A 15,720-nucleotide genomic window follows, 5' to 3' on the forward strand; every position below is an offset into this window, starting at 1 on the left:
TTTACCTTGTCCATTGACCACTTGTCATGGGAATGTTCTGCATATTTGTTAATGAAGTATTCCAACTTCTCAGGAATTGTAATACTATGAGAAAAGTAAAGACAAAAGTGCTTGATTTTCACATAATTTACAGGAAACCATATTAATAATTTACTCACAGCTTATGAATGCTTAGATCTCATCCAATTGAAACTGTTAAATACTACTTTTATCAAAAAATTACATTTTCCTATATTCAGAACAATATAAGTCAAGCAGATAATGCTCATCTTATGCTGAGTCACATTTTATATGTTAATATAACAAATTAAATATCAGAAAACTATAATAGTAACAATGATTATTAAATAGCTAAATTGAAATAATTAAAATACATTCAAATATTAGGACAATAGATTAGACAAAAAGGAAAAAACAAGCACTAACTTTATGGTTAGACTCAATAAGATTAAAGACACACTTCTCTCCCTATTTCTTATTAAGTTTCTTCTCTCTTTTTGACTTAGGTCTCTTCTCCAACAACCATAAATGGATAAAAGACTACTGAAATCTGATCTGTTTCATTTTTTAAAAATGTACCAAACTTTTAAATTAATTTCATTCAACTAGTGATGTGTGAAAAAATTTTAAATATTCATGGTCCATAAATAACATTGCAAATGTTATTAGTATTAACTACAGGGAAAATAATTAACTAACGCCTGCTTTTTGATAACAGTTATTCTTGACTCCTTTTGTGTTTAAATATTTAATTCCTTGTATTGATGTTGAGGACATGCAAATGATGACCAAGTCTGATGATAAATCTGAGACTTAAAAGATATCTATGAATGGAAAATTAAATATATATACATATAATTCCATTCATTAATGAATATATCTTATTAAGGCATTAACTTTGAGAATACAATTATGCATAAAATCTAGTGTAAGATGGTTTGCTGTTATTTTCCAGCATTACCAGAAATTGAACTATAAGATATACACATACTTAAGAAGCAACATATAAAAAACCATAATCATCTAGAAATCATTGATACCACCCTATAAACCTGTATCTGTTAATAAGTCCCCAAAGGGGCAATCCTAGGTAAATTAATATCCATGCCCACACTTACTAATTAATTGGATTTAATTAACCAACACCAAAACCATGACATTGTTCTGATATTTAAAAATCTCAGATTAGATCATATGTTAGCAAACCACAAACTTACCTATGTAGGAATGTGAACATGTGATATTTTGGTTTACTTACTTCGGAAGAGATACAAAAGATCAATCACATAAGCCAAATACTGGGGGATGGGGAAAAGGGTCTTTTCTTACAGGACTGTCATCAAAGACCAAACATGCAAATTTAAGGCATTATCAAACTAATGGCATACCACTCAGGTTGAAATTCTGATCTGGTTATGGAAGCTAAATCGGCTGGGGGCCACTCAGAAGCCTCAAAGTTGAACTCCCAAGCAAATTCAGAAGGCGTGGATAATAACTACCAAGTGTCTACCTTGCTAAAACTCATCTTGCTGAGTCACCATGGAATCAGTAAGATAATGTGGCATGAAGAGGCAGCTTTCCTTGCACATGGAGAACCATGGTCCTACTTAAAAACAGTAACAACAACAAAATGCTCAGAGTTCAAACTCCTGAAGTACCCAAACATCCTATTTGTAGAACAAGTTTTGCAACTAAGTACATGTAACAAACTTCATAATGTTAAATAAGGTTGTTTTATCTTTAGTTGTGGTGGTCAAACTGCATTCTAACTGCAGGCTGAATTTTCCATACAAATTCTCATCCGATATTCCCTTCCATGTCCTGCTATGTTCTATCATGCTGAACATCAGCTGTTAACCCTGGGCCTTGCTGAGATGCAGTGACGGGTGAAGTGATTCCCTTGCCACTCACAGAAACAGCTTTGCAATGCATGCTGGGATCATCCCAAGTCAAAGATGTTATATAGAGGTTGACTGTAGTTACTAACAAACATTTAGGGCAATTTTTCAACTAAAAATATAACTGACATACTTTCTTAATTCTATTATAGATATTACATATGCAGAGTCTTGATTATGTTAAGAGTATCCTAGAAGGTATATCTTATCTATTTCTGATGGTAGTATAATCATTATTATTATTACTATCATTTTATCAATTAAAGGGACCCCTATTAAAAGGATACCAATTCAAAGGGGGCATGTATTAGAGAAAGTTCACTTTAGTACCTTATTCAATTTCAGACTTCACACATCATTTACAATAAAAATCTGCTGCAATAGAAAGAGTCCATACTTTGAGGTATCAACAGGTTGTGGGTTAAAGTTCCCTTCAGAATCCATTGATGACTGTTTTTCCATCATACTGACATAATTTGACTCCATGTAGTCTGGAGGCAAAGCTCCCGCAACTGCACTCAGGCAAGGCAGTGCCAGTTTGAAAAGTTCTTGTTCATATTTCTGGGAAAAATGGAGGAGCAAAGAAAATATTACTATATTACTATACGGCAAAAGTTGTAAGCATGATCACCACGGCTGACAGAAGGTTGCAGAGGAAAATCTGAATTACCCTGGACTAACTGAATTCTCTGATAATTCTTTTTCTAGAAAATGAAACACAGAGCCTAAAATCCCATCAAACGTAAGAGAAGCTGCAGCTATATTTACTTCAGTTTCTGCTTAAGCAGAGTAAAATCTTTGACTCTCCAACACATTGGAAATGAAATAAACTTTATTATTTTACTCAGAAATTGTTATGTTTTATTATTACCAGTACATCAATTACCACAACTACCACCACCACATATACATCTTTGGATTACTGGGAGAAGAGAGTGGGATTATGTACGCCTGGCACTTAGTAGGTGCTTGATAGTTGGTAGTTATTAAATTCAACACAAGTGTTATTATAAAATAAGGTAGCTCATTAAACTTATTGACAACATTTTCTGTTTTACATGTTGAGTACCGGACCTTCATACACAGATTTGTAGTATTTCTTCCCTGGCCCACTGTTATCATTGTCACAGTAGTCAGTATTATTTTTTTTTAATTATCTATTATACTTTAAGTTCTGGGGTACAAGTGCAGATCATACAGGTTTGTTACATAGGTATACACATGCCATGGTGGTGGTTTGCTGCATCCATTTCCCCCCTACATTAATGTCATCTACATTAAGTATTTCTCCTGATGTTATCCCTCGCTAATCCCCCCACCACAAAGTAAACTTTAATACTGTCAATGTGTAAATATCTTTACGAGATAAATATAATTTCAGTCAATAGGGGCTATATTCCTTACAGTTAGTTATAGATAATTCCTGTACCTTATAATGACTATATATGAAAAATATATAAAGCATAACATTCTAGAGAGTGAGAAATTTTAACTGATCCATGTTGCATTATAAAGGTCGGAAAAACAGAATTATGAGCTGGAAAAGAAATTCTATAGAAAGCATGCATAATAAAAATTTATAGGAAGAGGCATTTGTATATTAATGACATAATTAAACTTATAGATTCTCTAATAAATAAAAAATAGTAATAATTATCTCACTTTAAATATTCAATTTTAAACAAATGTTATAAATGATTCTAAAAAATACTTAACACATTATTTTAAAAGGACTCAGTTTACAAAAGGAAATTCAGTAAGAAAAAGCATTAAAGTGTTACTACCAAATGTGACTGCAGACAAATTTTCCTCTTTTATGTAGTAAACTTGTGGTTATACTGCTCTAAATCATCTAATAATGTCGGTCTGGGAATTCAAACTGATTTTGATTAATTTAAGCATGAACATATGAAACCTGTTGTTCTGACTTTTCTCGAACATCAACACCTGCCAGTCATCTGAAAACATGAACTATTCATTACAAACTGTGCAACTATAAGGGAACGTCACGTACACAATGCAACACTGAGTGAAGGTATCTAAATTGCCATAGCAGGAAAGCTGGAACCTTTAGCAGGGCAATGAGATATTACAATTACATAAGATTTCCTATTTTATATTTTTATGTTGGATATAATTTCTTCAGCCTTTATAAGATTGGAGATGGGACTTGGGAGAGTTTGAGTCCAAACGCACCAGAAACCTAACAACCTGTGCATAATTTCCTGAACCGCCTAGCCATTTTAAGTTCAGAAACAGTATCACAATCACAAGGAAAATGCTACCATCGTGATTAAGAAAAATAAATATAAATTGCATTTTCGACATTTGTTATGAAGTTGAGAAAAGAGAAAAAATCGAGCCATATGTATCTTGGTTAGCAAAGATAGTATTCGACTAGGAATACCACCTTACTAAGAACATGTGGCTTTATACCATTTTATTGATACAAACCAACCCACAAAACACTAAATTACCTTTTGAGACAGGGCATCAAAAATGCCCCAGAACAACTTTCTTGATAAATGAAGTTCTTCTTCTGAGGCAGCACCAAAGTTTCCCCACCCTCCAGGCAGGCAGTAATATTTCCAGCATCTTTCATAGTGATTTGTCAGCAGCTATGTGGGAAAACAGTTATAAAAGCAACGAGCTATCAAGACCTTTTATATCAATTTGTTTTCATTTTTCCTCACATGGCACTCTAATGCTACATTATAAGGTCAACTGAAGTGAAATTGCTCAATCCCATATGAATTATCTCAGAGAATACAATCACCCTATATACTACAAGTGATGGCTAATATTGAGGGTCAACTTGACTGAACTGAAGGATGCAAAGTATTTTTCCTGGGTGTGTCTGTGAGGGTATTGCCAAAGGAGATTAACATTTGAGTCAGTGGACAGGAGAGGCAGACCCACCCTCAATCTGGTGGGCACCATCTAATTAGCTGTCAACACAGCTAGGATAAAGGCAGGCAGAGGAATGTGGAAGGACTTGACTTGCTGAGTCTTCCGTCCTTCATCTTCCTCCCGTGCTGGGTGCTTTCTGCCCTCAAACATCAGACTGCAACTTCTTCAGCTTTTGGACTCTTGGATTTATACCAGAGATTTGCCAGGGATCAAAGTCCCTCAGCTACAGACTGAAGGCAGCACTGTTGGCTTCCCTACTTTTGAGGTTTGGGACAGACTGGCTTCCTTGCCCTCAGCTTGCAGACAGTCTATTGTGGGACTTCACCTTGTGATTGTGTGAGTCAATACTCCTTAATAAACTCCCCTTCATATATACACCTACCCTGTTAGTTCTGTTCTGTCCCTCTTGAGCACCTAGACTAATACACTACGTGTCTTTCAAATTTAACACTGATTGCTACATGAGAAGCAAACACCCAATTTTACAAATAACTGTATCTTGAACAGCATTCTTTATGAGGTTGTTTGGATGTCTATGTATCCCTGAGTTCTACAATAATCATTTGCTTATCATTTTATGAACTGTTATTAATATCTTGGAATCCATGTGTAAAATGAAGGGACTGATTTCAGGATGACCCAGAACCACAGTAAAGGAATATACGTCTGTGATTCTTTTTGCTCCTTCTTCTTGGAACTTACTTCTCCAAGTAAAGTTCCAAAACTGCTCTACCTGGATCACTTCTTTGTCTATGTTTCTTTGGAGGCTATGGATGTAATTTATTACTTTACTGATTGTCTGCATTGCTTCTTACATCTTCACCTATGCATATTGTTTGTTTAGGACTAAACTGGAAGGTCAAAGACAAACACAGAATCTTTCAATTACTTGGTAGTTTTTTGGATAATTTATTCTTGATCTATATTTGTCAAATTAATAAAATGATCTGTATGACTACAAGCATTTGGACTGTTTCCTATATCTAAGGAAGAAAATAAATTCTAAGAATTGGTATTATTAAAGTAGGCTATATGTCTTACTGTTAAAATATTAAAACTCATTTACTTTCCCTTCCAGTTACAAAAAAAATGAACACGTCCAGACATCCACACAATTTAGGAGTCACAAATGATGAAACAGTGAGATCTAATTTGCTTGATTTAACACTGACATATCTCTAATGTAAAAGAGTTTTATTGCATAAAGATAACAGCATGAGACGGTATCTTTTTTCACAAATTTTCCAGCTCATTTGTATCAAAAAATTTTGCAAGACAAGGACTATGCTAGACAATAAAAAACATAAAAAATAGGATTTTTAGCAAGGGTATAATTTATTTTACCTAATTCAGTAATGTATCTAGATTTATTAAACCAAAGTCAATTTCCATAAAGAAAGATTACTTTTGCTAAATATCCAGGATGCGTACTGTAACCGCTCCATATAGACTGCTTTATAGCTCATACTTCTTCAGCACTAGTACTGGGGAGCCACTGGGGAAAAAATAATGCTACTAGATGGCATTGCAGAGTGGTCATCTATTAAAAAAATCCAGCTGGGCGCGGTGGCTCACGCCTGTAATCCCAGCACGTTGGGAGGCCGAGACGGGCAGATCATGAGGTCAAGAGATTGACACTATCCTGGCCAACATGGTGAAACCCCGTCTCTACTAAAAAATACAAAAATTAGCTGGGTGTGGTGTTGCACGCCTGTAGTCCCAGCTACTGGGGAGGCTGAGGCAGGAGAATTGCTTGAACCGGGAGGCTGAGGTTGCAGTGAGCCGAGATTGCGCCACTGCACTCCAGCCTGGCGCCTGGCGACACAGCAAGACTCTCTCAAAAAAAAAAAAAAAAAAAAAAAAAAAATTCCATCACATTACCATATAACTTTGATGTAAACACTATATTCTGAGCCTAGATTAGGATACTAAAGGACAAGAAAACATTCCCAAGTCAGTAAGACAGAAGGAGACTTGATCCCAAACAAAATGATTGAAAAAAAATCAGCGATTTTTAAATACTGTGTAACAAATTATAACTGCATATACAGAGAGGTTATCTTTGAACCCTGTGAAGTGACATTTGGAACCTGTCATGTGATTATTAACTTAGAAAAAATGTCATATATAAAGCCTAGTCTTCATCCTTCAAGGTTTCTAATCATATTTTAGGCCAGGCTTATTATCGTGTTTTTAGCTTCAGAATATCTTTTCCTTGTGGTCCTTTTATTTCCATTGTTTCCATGGAAATCAATGTTAAGATTTCTATAATCTTATAGAACTTGCTTATCTCAAGTTGATGTATACATTCCTATAACTTCTATGTCCATTTCAATAATTGGGAGAAATTTCCCAGCATCAAACACAATATATCTAAGAAATGTACATGTTAAAATAAAAAATAGTCAGAGGAACCAGTAACCAAATATCTACAAACATTTCCTATACTTACTTTAAGAGGCATCTTTGCGTGTTCATTTAATAATGGAACATCAAATACTAATCTTCTTAGTAAGTGCTGCATCATAGAAGGTCTCAACTGTCTGTTGGAACAAAGCTAATTTTAATAATGCCGAGAAATACGTCCAAACTAAGTATATCATTCATTAGAATGAAGTATAAAAGCCAAGGACTTGACTTGAATACCTCTCTTCAGATGGTATTAATTAGGTGTTCTTTGTCCAAAGATTAGCCACTTCGTTCCTTAATTCTATGTAAGGTTAGATTTTCCCACTCATCTCTATCCCCCCCGGATCTGAAGACCACCCCTTCTTCACTACGGAAGGTGTTTCTGTTCTGCTCCTTCCTTTCCTAACCACTCCCAAATGCAGACCCCACTGTTTCCTAAGACTTTCCTCCATTAATTTTAGTAAATGTCCCTTCCCTCATTCCAATGGATGGTAAGAAGCAAAAAGAGGGAATATTGGAACCGTAAGGAGGAAAAAATGGCTGAGACAGCAAATTTGCCAGAGAAGGAAGGGAGAGAAAACGAATACGCGGTGAACATCTACTGTGTCGGGTAACAGCAAGTGTTTTACCTCATTTAATACTTGGAAAATCTGTGAGATAGGCATTTTGGTTCAATTTTAAATAATCTTAGATTAGGGAAGGTAAAGAATTACTCTTCTGATTTTCCACCTCCGTCAGTGCCATCTGGCTCTCAACTCAGACACTCGCCCATGGGTGAAAACTTGCCCTTCCCCCAGGGACTGCCAGGCTGCTGGCTGCACCTCCAAGAGTTTCTGAGCAGTCAGAAAGGAGCCATGACCTCTCTAGAGGCTTGAGAAGCTATCACTTTCACAATCAAAACTTCATCAGGGGAGATGTTTCTAGTTTTCATAGTAAGACATTCTAGCACTGCTACTTACAGGGAATGGTTCTCAGCCTTCATCGTTGCCACACGTAAATATGGTTTTAATATTACGCTGTATCATATTTTATATTTAAGAAGTTCTTTTTTCCTTTCTCTTCTAGAAGAGGAGGTCAATTACCAAACACAGTCCAAAGGGGAGATCTAATCACCTCACCTAAGGTGGCCAAGGACACCGGACACAATCACTCCCCACTCCCATCACCCAGAATAGTAATCTGTAGCTAGTCAAAACCTATATCCAACAGCTGGATACCCTAGGGAGGCTTGGAGGAACACTCTGGAACCTGACTGGAACAAGATCCCTCAGAGAAGACTCATTCCTCAGTATATGGGACTACCTAAAATGAATTAAATTTGTGGTATAGAAAATGTTTCCAACATTCCAAATAATTCGTCAAAGGCCACATTGTAAATTCTGTTCCTTAAAAAAGAAGCTGGCATAAAATTTGTTATCCACTTACCCACAAATAGAGAGTAAACAAACTTCTATGGAATCCCGCTGAGCTTTGGTCAGCGAGCAGCCCTTAGAAAGTCTATACACGGTGTGAAGTAATGAGTCAATGAGAGAAGCATGGTGCTCTGTGCCAGCAAACAGAGGAGCACATCTCGTTAACAATGGCAAGACGGCTGTGCAAAGGTACCGATTGAGGGCCAAGGCCATGTCTGTAGCACTCAAAGCAGCCTGAAAAAGAATCAGAGAGCAGAAGGCCATTTGTGTTTGGCAGTAGATAACTTTCAAAGGGATTAACATGAGTACATATAATTTCACTATCTAGAAAATGACAGCACTATGAAAAATGGAAATGTATTCTTTAGCTATATCTTTAAATGTGGTTCATATGATTTTTATCACTAAAAACAATCAACTATCAATTGTTCATAGATAAAAATGAATGAAATGATACCTGTCTCCTCAAAAAGATTAACAGAGATTCAGATTCTATCATTAAATATCAATGGTAGGATCAATGTAAGAAGACAATAATATCACAGGTGTACTTTACTTTGCTAGGGAAAAAGAGGAGCTTATTTTCACAATAGATCTCATAGGCATACATTCTTTCTCAATTCTCTTTATTATTCATATTTCTTCTTCTTGTGTCTGTCAGCACCAATAATCAAAACCTGACTGTATTACTATTTTATCATCTTACTATTTAGGTCCAGCATTTCATGTGAATATATGAAACAAAGAAAAAAGAAATTTTCATTTCATTTTTGTGATTCTGCTCTCATATATTTCATGAAGGGGCTATTGTCAGCCGAAGTCCTAATGTGTTTTAAAATCAAAAAGGCACGTTTAATTGATAAAATTAATGAGTACATGAAAGTAGGTATTAGATGTGTATAGCGGTATAGCTTTTATAACATTTAGAACTCCAGCTTATTCCACAGTGTTTCAAAGAGCAGAGTATTGATGCTGATAATGGCAGATTCTCCATGTGGGCCGCCTAACATACAGAACAGACTTCAGCCCATGTGTACCTTAACAAAGGAAGATACCAAGAGGATAATGACTCAACAATGTCCATGAAATCATCTAAATTCTTTAACTGCTTTTATGGAGAAGCATAATTGTTTAGGCCAATTTAGAGGTTGATGCTGAACAGAAGTTAACAGGAGTCACTGTGACCTCCAAATGAGCATTATGTGAACCTCTTATTGAATCCCATAGCACCTGATCAGAATTCTTATCATAATCTTTTTGGTCAGTGGGCAGTTTCTTGAGGCTGTCAGTTTATTCAGTGAATTCCTTGAGAAAAAGGGTCTAGCTTATTTTCTGTTTACCCATGGTTTACCTGAAAATATAACAGGTACTCAATAAACATTCATTGTCAATAAATTAATGAATGGATATATATATAAGAACATCATAAGGCACAGAGTGGAGAGTCAAGGGAGGAGGAAGTCAGTTGCTCCAATCTCACCGTATCTAAAGAAGCAGCTGCCCGGAGATCTGGCAGAAAGCCAACCTCAAGAAGATGGAGGAGGAAGTCTTGAACCTCAATTCCATAGACCCTGTCAAGGAATAAAACCATGGCTGCCTTGTGATCTGGGCAAAACCCCGCAGACATGTCAGGTTCCACCACATTCCCATCTAAAAGAGAGAAGTGAATTTTGGTGTCAATGGCTGTGCTATATACGGGATAGATTACAAATGGCTGCTTTCTAGACTTCTTACGTTTTACATAAAGTTTTCAATGAAATGGTTTTCTGTTTTTGGACTACCCTCAAGCTATTATGGGAGTCTGCTGAGAAAATAAGGCAGTGTAATTTAAAGCCAAGGTCATTTAAATATTATATACGCATCTAACTGTTAACTGCATACATGATACAAGACATGGCATTGTTAGGTATTCAGGAGAAAAAAACAGGCATCCAAAATCTACTTTCTGAAACTCCAAGTGAAACTGAGGAAAGTTAAAATGTAAAGTGAGGATGTTCACTCTTTTCTAAGCAAGTCTCTTTTAAATATTAATACAGCTCATCTACCCTTATGTGACAATCTTGGTATATTTTCATTTCATGGCTTAGAACAATAACCAAATGGTGAAATGACACTGTAAAACCAGTGTGGATTTCATGTGAAATATGTTCCATTAATCCTACCAGCATTTAACACACATTTGAGGGTCATATTGTTTTCTCTATCAATAGTCAAAGTTTTATGCCTATATAGATTAGTGAATTCTTTATATAACTCCATAGGTTCCCTAACAGGGGACCATTGATATGAGAAATCATGGGATTATGTGTCAATTTCGAGTACTGAAGAATGGATTTACTTTCTGTTTGACCATATAATAATTATGCCAAACTGGTGCTGATCACACACTGTATGATTCTACAAATAACAGCACAGAATTTTTCAAATGGATACAACATCAAAGAAATAAGAACTCAGAGAAAGATGACACATGACCATAATCATCCTGAATGAACTGGATGAATGAAGTGACAACTTTTCTGTTTTCACGTATAGTCAATGAACAAATTTTATATGTGAATCATGAAAATAAACAAATAATGTTCTAAAGGAAACTAGATGAAAGGAAAATTCCTGGTAGTTTTCATTCCTTGTAATTATAATAACACCTAATATAACTAACACATTCCCTTCCTTCCATTATAAGAATAACAGTTCTGATGTGTTGTGCTGTTGTTAGGCACTGCACTAGAACACTGCTGACATGATCTTACACAATTCCCACAACCCAACTCTGAAGCTGCTATTATGACTCTCAATGAATGACGAAAACTAGCTGTTACAGAAGTTAAGCAACCGGTCCAAGGTCATATACCTAGTAACTGACAAAGTGGTATTTAAACCAACTAAAATTGGATTTAAAATCCAGCCAAAGCTGACTTAACCTTAGTGTCAAATCAGCATGCTATAATTTTCAATTAAAACTCTATATACAATTCAATTTCAATTCTCCTAAACATCACATTTAAAAGGAATTTAAATGTATGGCATTCTATTATCTTAAAGCATAGCTGTGCCCAGGGAAAAGGAAAGGAAGTCACTGATCCTGCTTTATATGCTTTACTTTTTAAACTCAATCCAAGCAGACACTGAGTTTAATGAATGCCACAAATGCATCTGCCTGGGACTCAAGACTCAGGGATTGCGTCCAGTTGCTGTTTTATTTGCACCATCTCCTCAAACACACTGGAGACAATAAAGCAGCAGCTTCACCCCACAGTGCCTGCTGTGTATATCCACCTGCGATTACCCGCAGTGCCTGCTGTATACATCCACCCACAATCACTGCCTCAGACAGGGTGGCCAAATCTGCCCGGGCCAAGAGCTGCAGGATTCTGTGCTTGTCCTTCAAGTTTTCTGAAGCCTTCCTTCTCCCATTATTATTCTGAGGCATACTCTAGCTCTGAAATAAATATATTAAAAATGTCTGAGGAAGGCCTTAGCTAATCCTGAGAAGGGAAAATATCATTCTCTAGAGACAAAAGTCACATACTAAATATAGAACGTATAATAACCATTATTACTGCTACTGGGTGATGCTTATAGACCAATTTAATTGTCATTGAAATGGAGAAAGAAATGCTGGTGGTTTAAGCTTTGCAGTGAATGCATAGCCACATAAAGTTAAATGAACAGCTATGGTGATATAAAAACCTACAGGTTTCTGGCTACCTTCTCCACAAAAGGAAAGCAGCCAAAAAAAAAAAAAAAAAATTGAGATGGAGTCTCACTCTGCTGCTCTTGCTGGAATGCAGCGGTGTGATCTCAGCTCACTGCAACCTCCGCCTTCCGGGTTCAAGCCATTCTCCTGCCTCAGTCTCCTGAGTAGCTAAGACTACAGGTGCGTGCCACCATGCCTGGCTAATTTGTATTTTTAGTAGGGACGGGGTTTCACCATGTTGGCCAGGTTGGTCTTGAACTCCTGAACTCAGGTGATCTACCTGCCCTGGCCTCCCAAAGTGCTAGGATTACAGGCATGAGCCACTGTGCCCGGCTCCTAACTATATTTTGTTCTACAATTAGAAGTCCTTCATGTAAATGATTTATGTATAAATATTCAGTAAAGTATTGAAAACAAAAAAACACATTTGATAAAGTAAAAACAAACTATAATTTGGGATTTAATGTGTCTTTAAAGTTGTCTTCAATAATTTCTTTAACTTTTAAAAAATTTTCTCCTTATCTGCAAAATGGGGTTGAAAATAAATTAAAATAAAAAATCCTCCTTACTCATAAAAAGAACACTCCTTTCAACAGAGAGGGGACATTTAAATCTCTAAGTCAAAAGCCATCATCATTACTTTTAATAGAAAAGCATTACAAGAAAGTGACAATGAAAACTATCAAAATGCGTGAACTAAGGAACTGCGGTCAAGAAAGACAGCAGAGCATAGGACCAAGGATAGCAGGGTGTCACGTAAGACGGGGGGGATGGCGGTGCATATTTCTGCTTCTCTAGAAGCTGTCTGAAATGTCATATCAAAGAAAATTACAATCTCAATGCAAATACAGCTTTAAAAACAACGGAAAAAGTATAAAATAAACACTTTATAGCTTTTAAAAAAAAGAAATGTAAGTAGTATAGACATACTTCAGGAAGTGGAGAGGATGTTGAGTACCGATAACATTCTTTAGAACACGATGTCATCCAACATCTTACTGAATTAGGACGTACTGAAGTTGGCCTTACCTTTGGCTACTGTTGGCATCTGAAAAGCGATGCTGATAACTCCCACCAAATCTCCCAAGGGAATGAGGGATCTCAAAATAGACCTAATTCGGATGGCTTCTCCCTTACCAGCATGAATCAACTATACGGGGGTGAAGAAAAGAACATGAGAATAACTTTGTGACATCAGTGTTACAATTCCGTCTAGGAAATCTGAAGTATGGGAATCCAAGTCCAAAATCATTTTCTGATCAGTATACGTAAAAGTTACACCTCTCTCAGAAACAGTTTCTGGCTTACCTGCAGATATTTACTTGCTCACACAGTTGTCACTGACTTCAGCATGCACCAAATTACTTATACTATGGTCTAAGCCAGTTGGTTCATCCATTAGAACAATAGTTTTTATCCTTTAGGGGGACTGTTAAAATATACTGACCATCTGACACGCTTATGAAAGTTTACCTTCCAAAATTACATGTAAATACCTATCAATAACATGAGCAGTAATAAAAGAAAAAAGAATTATCATTAGACTCAACATATACTAATATTTATGGCCAAATTAGCTTCTTTCTTGCTTTGTGCTAAGAAATGAATTGCATATCCATGCCTTCCACCCTGATTTTTTCCCAAGGCTGAATTTATAATGTGGAGGAAATGATGAACATAAATCCTAACTGTTCTTTCAGACTGACATGAAGTCCCCAAGATGACTGTGGATGAAGACACAGTCAAGAATCCCAGTGAGTCTTTAGGACCCATTAGGCCTGCAGAGCCGGGATGGGCATCTGTTTACCTTGTTACAGGGTGTGAAACTTAAGCACAATTTCTGGCACATAGGAGGCCTCAAATAATAGTTGCGAAGATGCATAAATTTCAGAAATACCAAGGTTGGCCCCTTATTACTTCACTTAGTTTCACCCCCATTAATATAACAGAAGGAAAACTTCTATGTGTTAGTATACTTCCTCTTTGTTTCTCTGATTTTTTTTTTCTGAGATGGGAAAAAGAACAAATATTGTGAGCAAGTTTTTTTCTTTTTTTTGTCAGCAATCACCTCTAGTATACAAATTTTTTTTTTTTTTTTTTTTTTTGAGACGGAGTTTCACTCGTTACCCAGGCTGGAGTGCAATGGCACGATCTCGGCTCACCGCAACCTCCGCCTCCTGGGTTCAGGCAGTTCTCCTGCCTCAGCCTCCTGAGTAGCTGGGATTACAGGCACGCGCCACCATGCCCAGCTAATTTTTTGTATTTTTAGTAGAGACGGGGTTTCACCATGTTGACCAGGATGGTCTCGATCTCTTGACCTCGTGATCCACCCGCCTCGGCCTCCCAAAGTGCTGGGATTATAGGCTTGAGCCACTGCGCCCAGCCAAGTATACAAATTTTTAAGTCTGTTTCCATTTACTAAGATGAAAAAATCTTACCAGAAGCAAAGTTTAGGTTTTGATAAAAATCAAACTCCAGTTTTCTAACATTCTAACATTTCTCTATCCTGTGATTCCTCGCTGTTCACAACAAAAGAGTACATCCGGGAAGTTTTAACCTCTGGGTATGAAAAACCTAAACCAACCAACCAACCAAACAAACAAAAACCCAACCCAAACCAAAGCGAATATAGACAATAAGGGTAGGAAGAAAGACGCTTCGTAAGAAAGCCCTGGCTTCACGTTCATCCCAATTTAGGAATATACCTGCAGTTCTTTACTACCCCAGCACCACTCAGTGTGTTTCAAACACTGGGTTTGTTTCTCATAAAAGATGTGTTGGGCCTTGGCTAGGATTTTTTTTTAAATGCTTATAATAGAATAACACGGAATCAACTACAATAAAATAAAGAACAAAATATCAGAATATATTACAGAGTAAAAGTATTATTCCATGAAACTTTAATTTCATTAAAAGTTTCAGAAAAGACTAATCTAGGTCAAAAAGTTTCAGAAAACACTCATCTAGGCTGGGTGTGGTGGCTCACACCTGTAATCCCAGCACTTTGGCAGGCTGAGGTGGATGGATCACTTGAGGTCAGGAGTTCCAGATCAGCCTGGCTAATATGGCAAAACCCAGTCTCTACTAAAAATACAAAAATTAGCCAGGCGGGGTGGCGTGGGCCTGTAGTCCCAGCTACTCAGGAGGCTGAGGCAGGAGAATTGCTTGAATCCAGGAGGCGGAGGTTGCAGTGAGACAAGACAGAGCAAGACCTTGCCTCAATTAAAAAGGAAAGAAATGGGCCGGGCGCGGTGGCTCACGCCTGTAATCCCAGCACTTTCGGAAGCTGAGGCGGGTGGATCACGAGGTCAGGAGTTCGAGACCAGCCTGACCAACATAGTGAAACCCCGTCTCTACTAAAAATACAAAAATTAGCTGGGCGTGGTGATAC

General features: G+C 36.9%; 1 protein-coding gene across 12 annotated transcripts in view; it reads right to left on the minus strand.

The window, feature by feature from the left end:
- Positions 1–15,720, minus strand: part of RYR2 (ryanodine receptor 2) — a 784,407-nt gene that overhangs the window by 184,112 nt on the left and 584,575 nt on the right. For all 12 annotated transcript variants that reach the window (XM_032242431.1, XM_032242430.1, XM_032242419.1 and 9 more), the window contains 7 exons: positions 13,359–13,479; positions 10,110–10,279; positions 8,643–8,863; positions 7,261–7,351; positions 4,376–4,516; positions 2,296–2,459; positions 6–84 (listed from right to left, as the gene is read on the minus strand). In XM_032242431.1, coding sequence (XP_032098322.1) covers positions 6–84; positions 2,296–2,459; positions 4,376–4,516; positions 7,261–7,351; positions 8,643–8,863; positions 10,110–10,279; positions 13,359–13,479 — 987 coding nt within the window. The remainder of the gene's footprint in view (positions 1–5; positions 85–2,295; positions 2,460–4,375; positions 4,517–7,260; positions 7,352–8,642; positions 8,864–10,109; positions 10,280–13,358; positions 13,480–15,720) is intronic.

This window comes from Sapajus apella, unplaced genomic scaffold (assembly GCF_009761245.1).
Source record: "Sapajus apella isolate SASKATOON/1434 unplaced genomic scaffold, GSC_monkey_1.0 scaffold49, whole genome shotgun sequence".
NCBI classification, from domain to species: domain Eukaryota; kingdom Metazoa; phylum Chordata; class Mammalia; order Primates; family Cebidae; genus Sapajus; species Sapajus apella.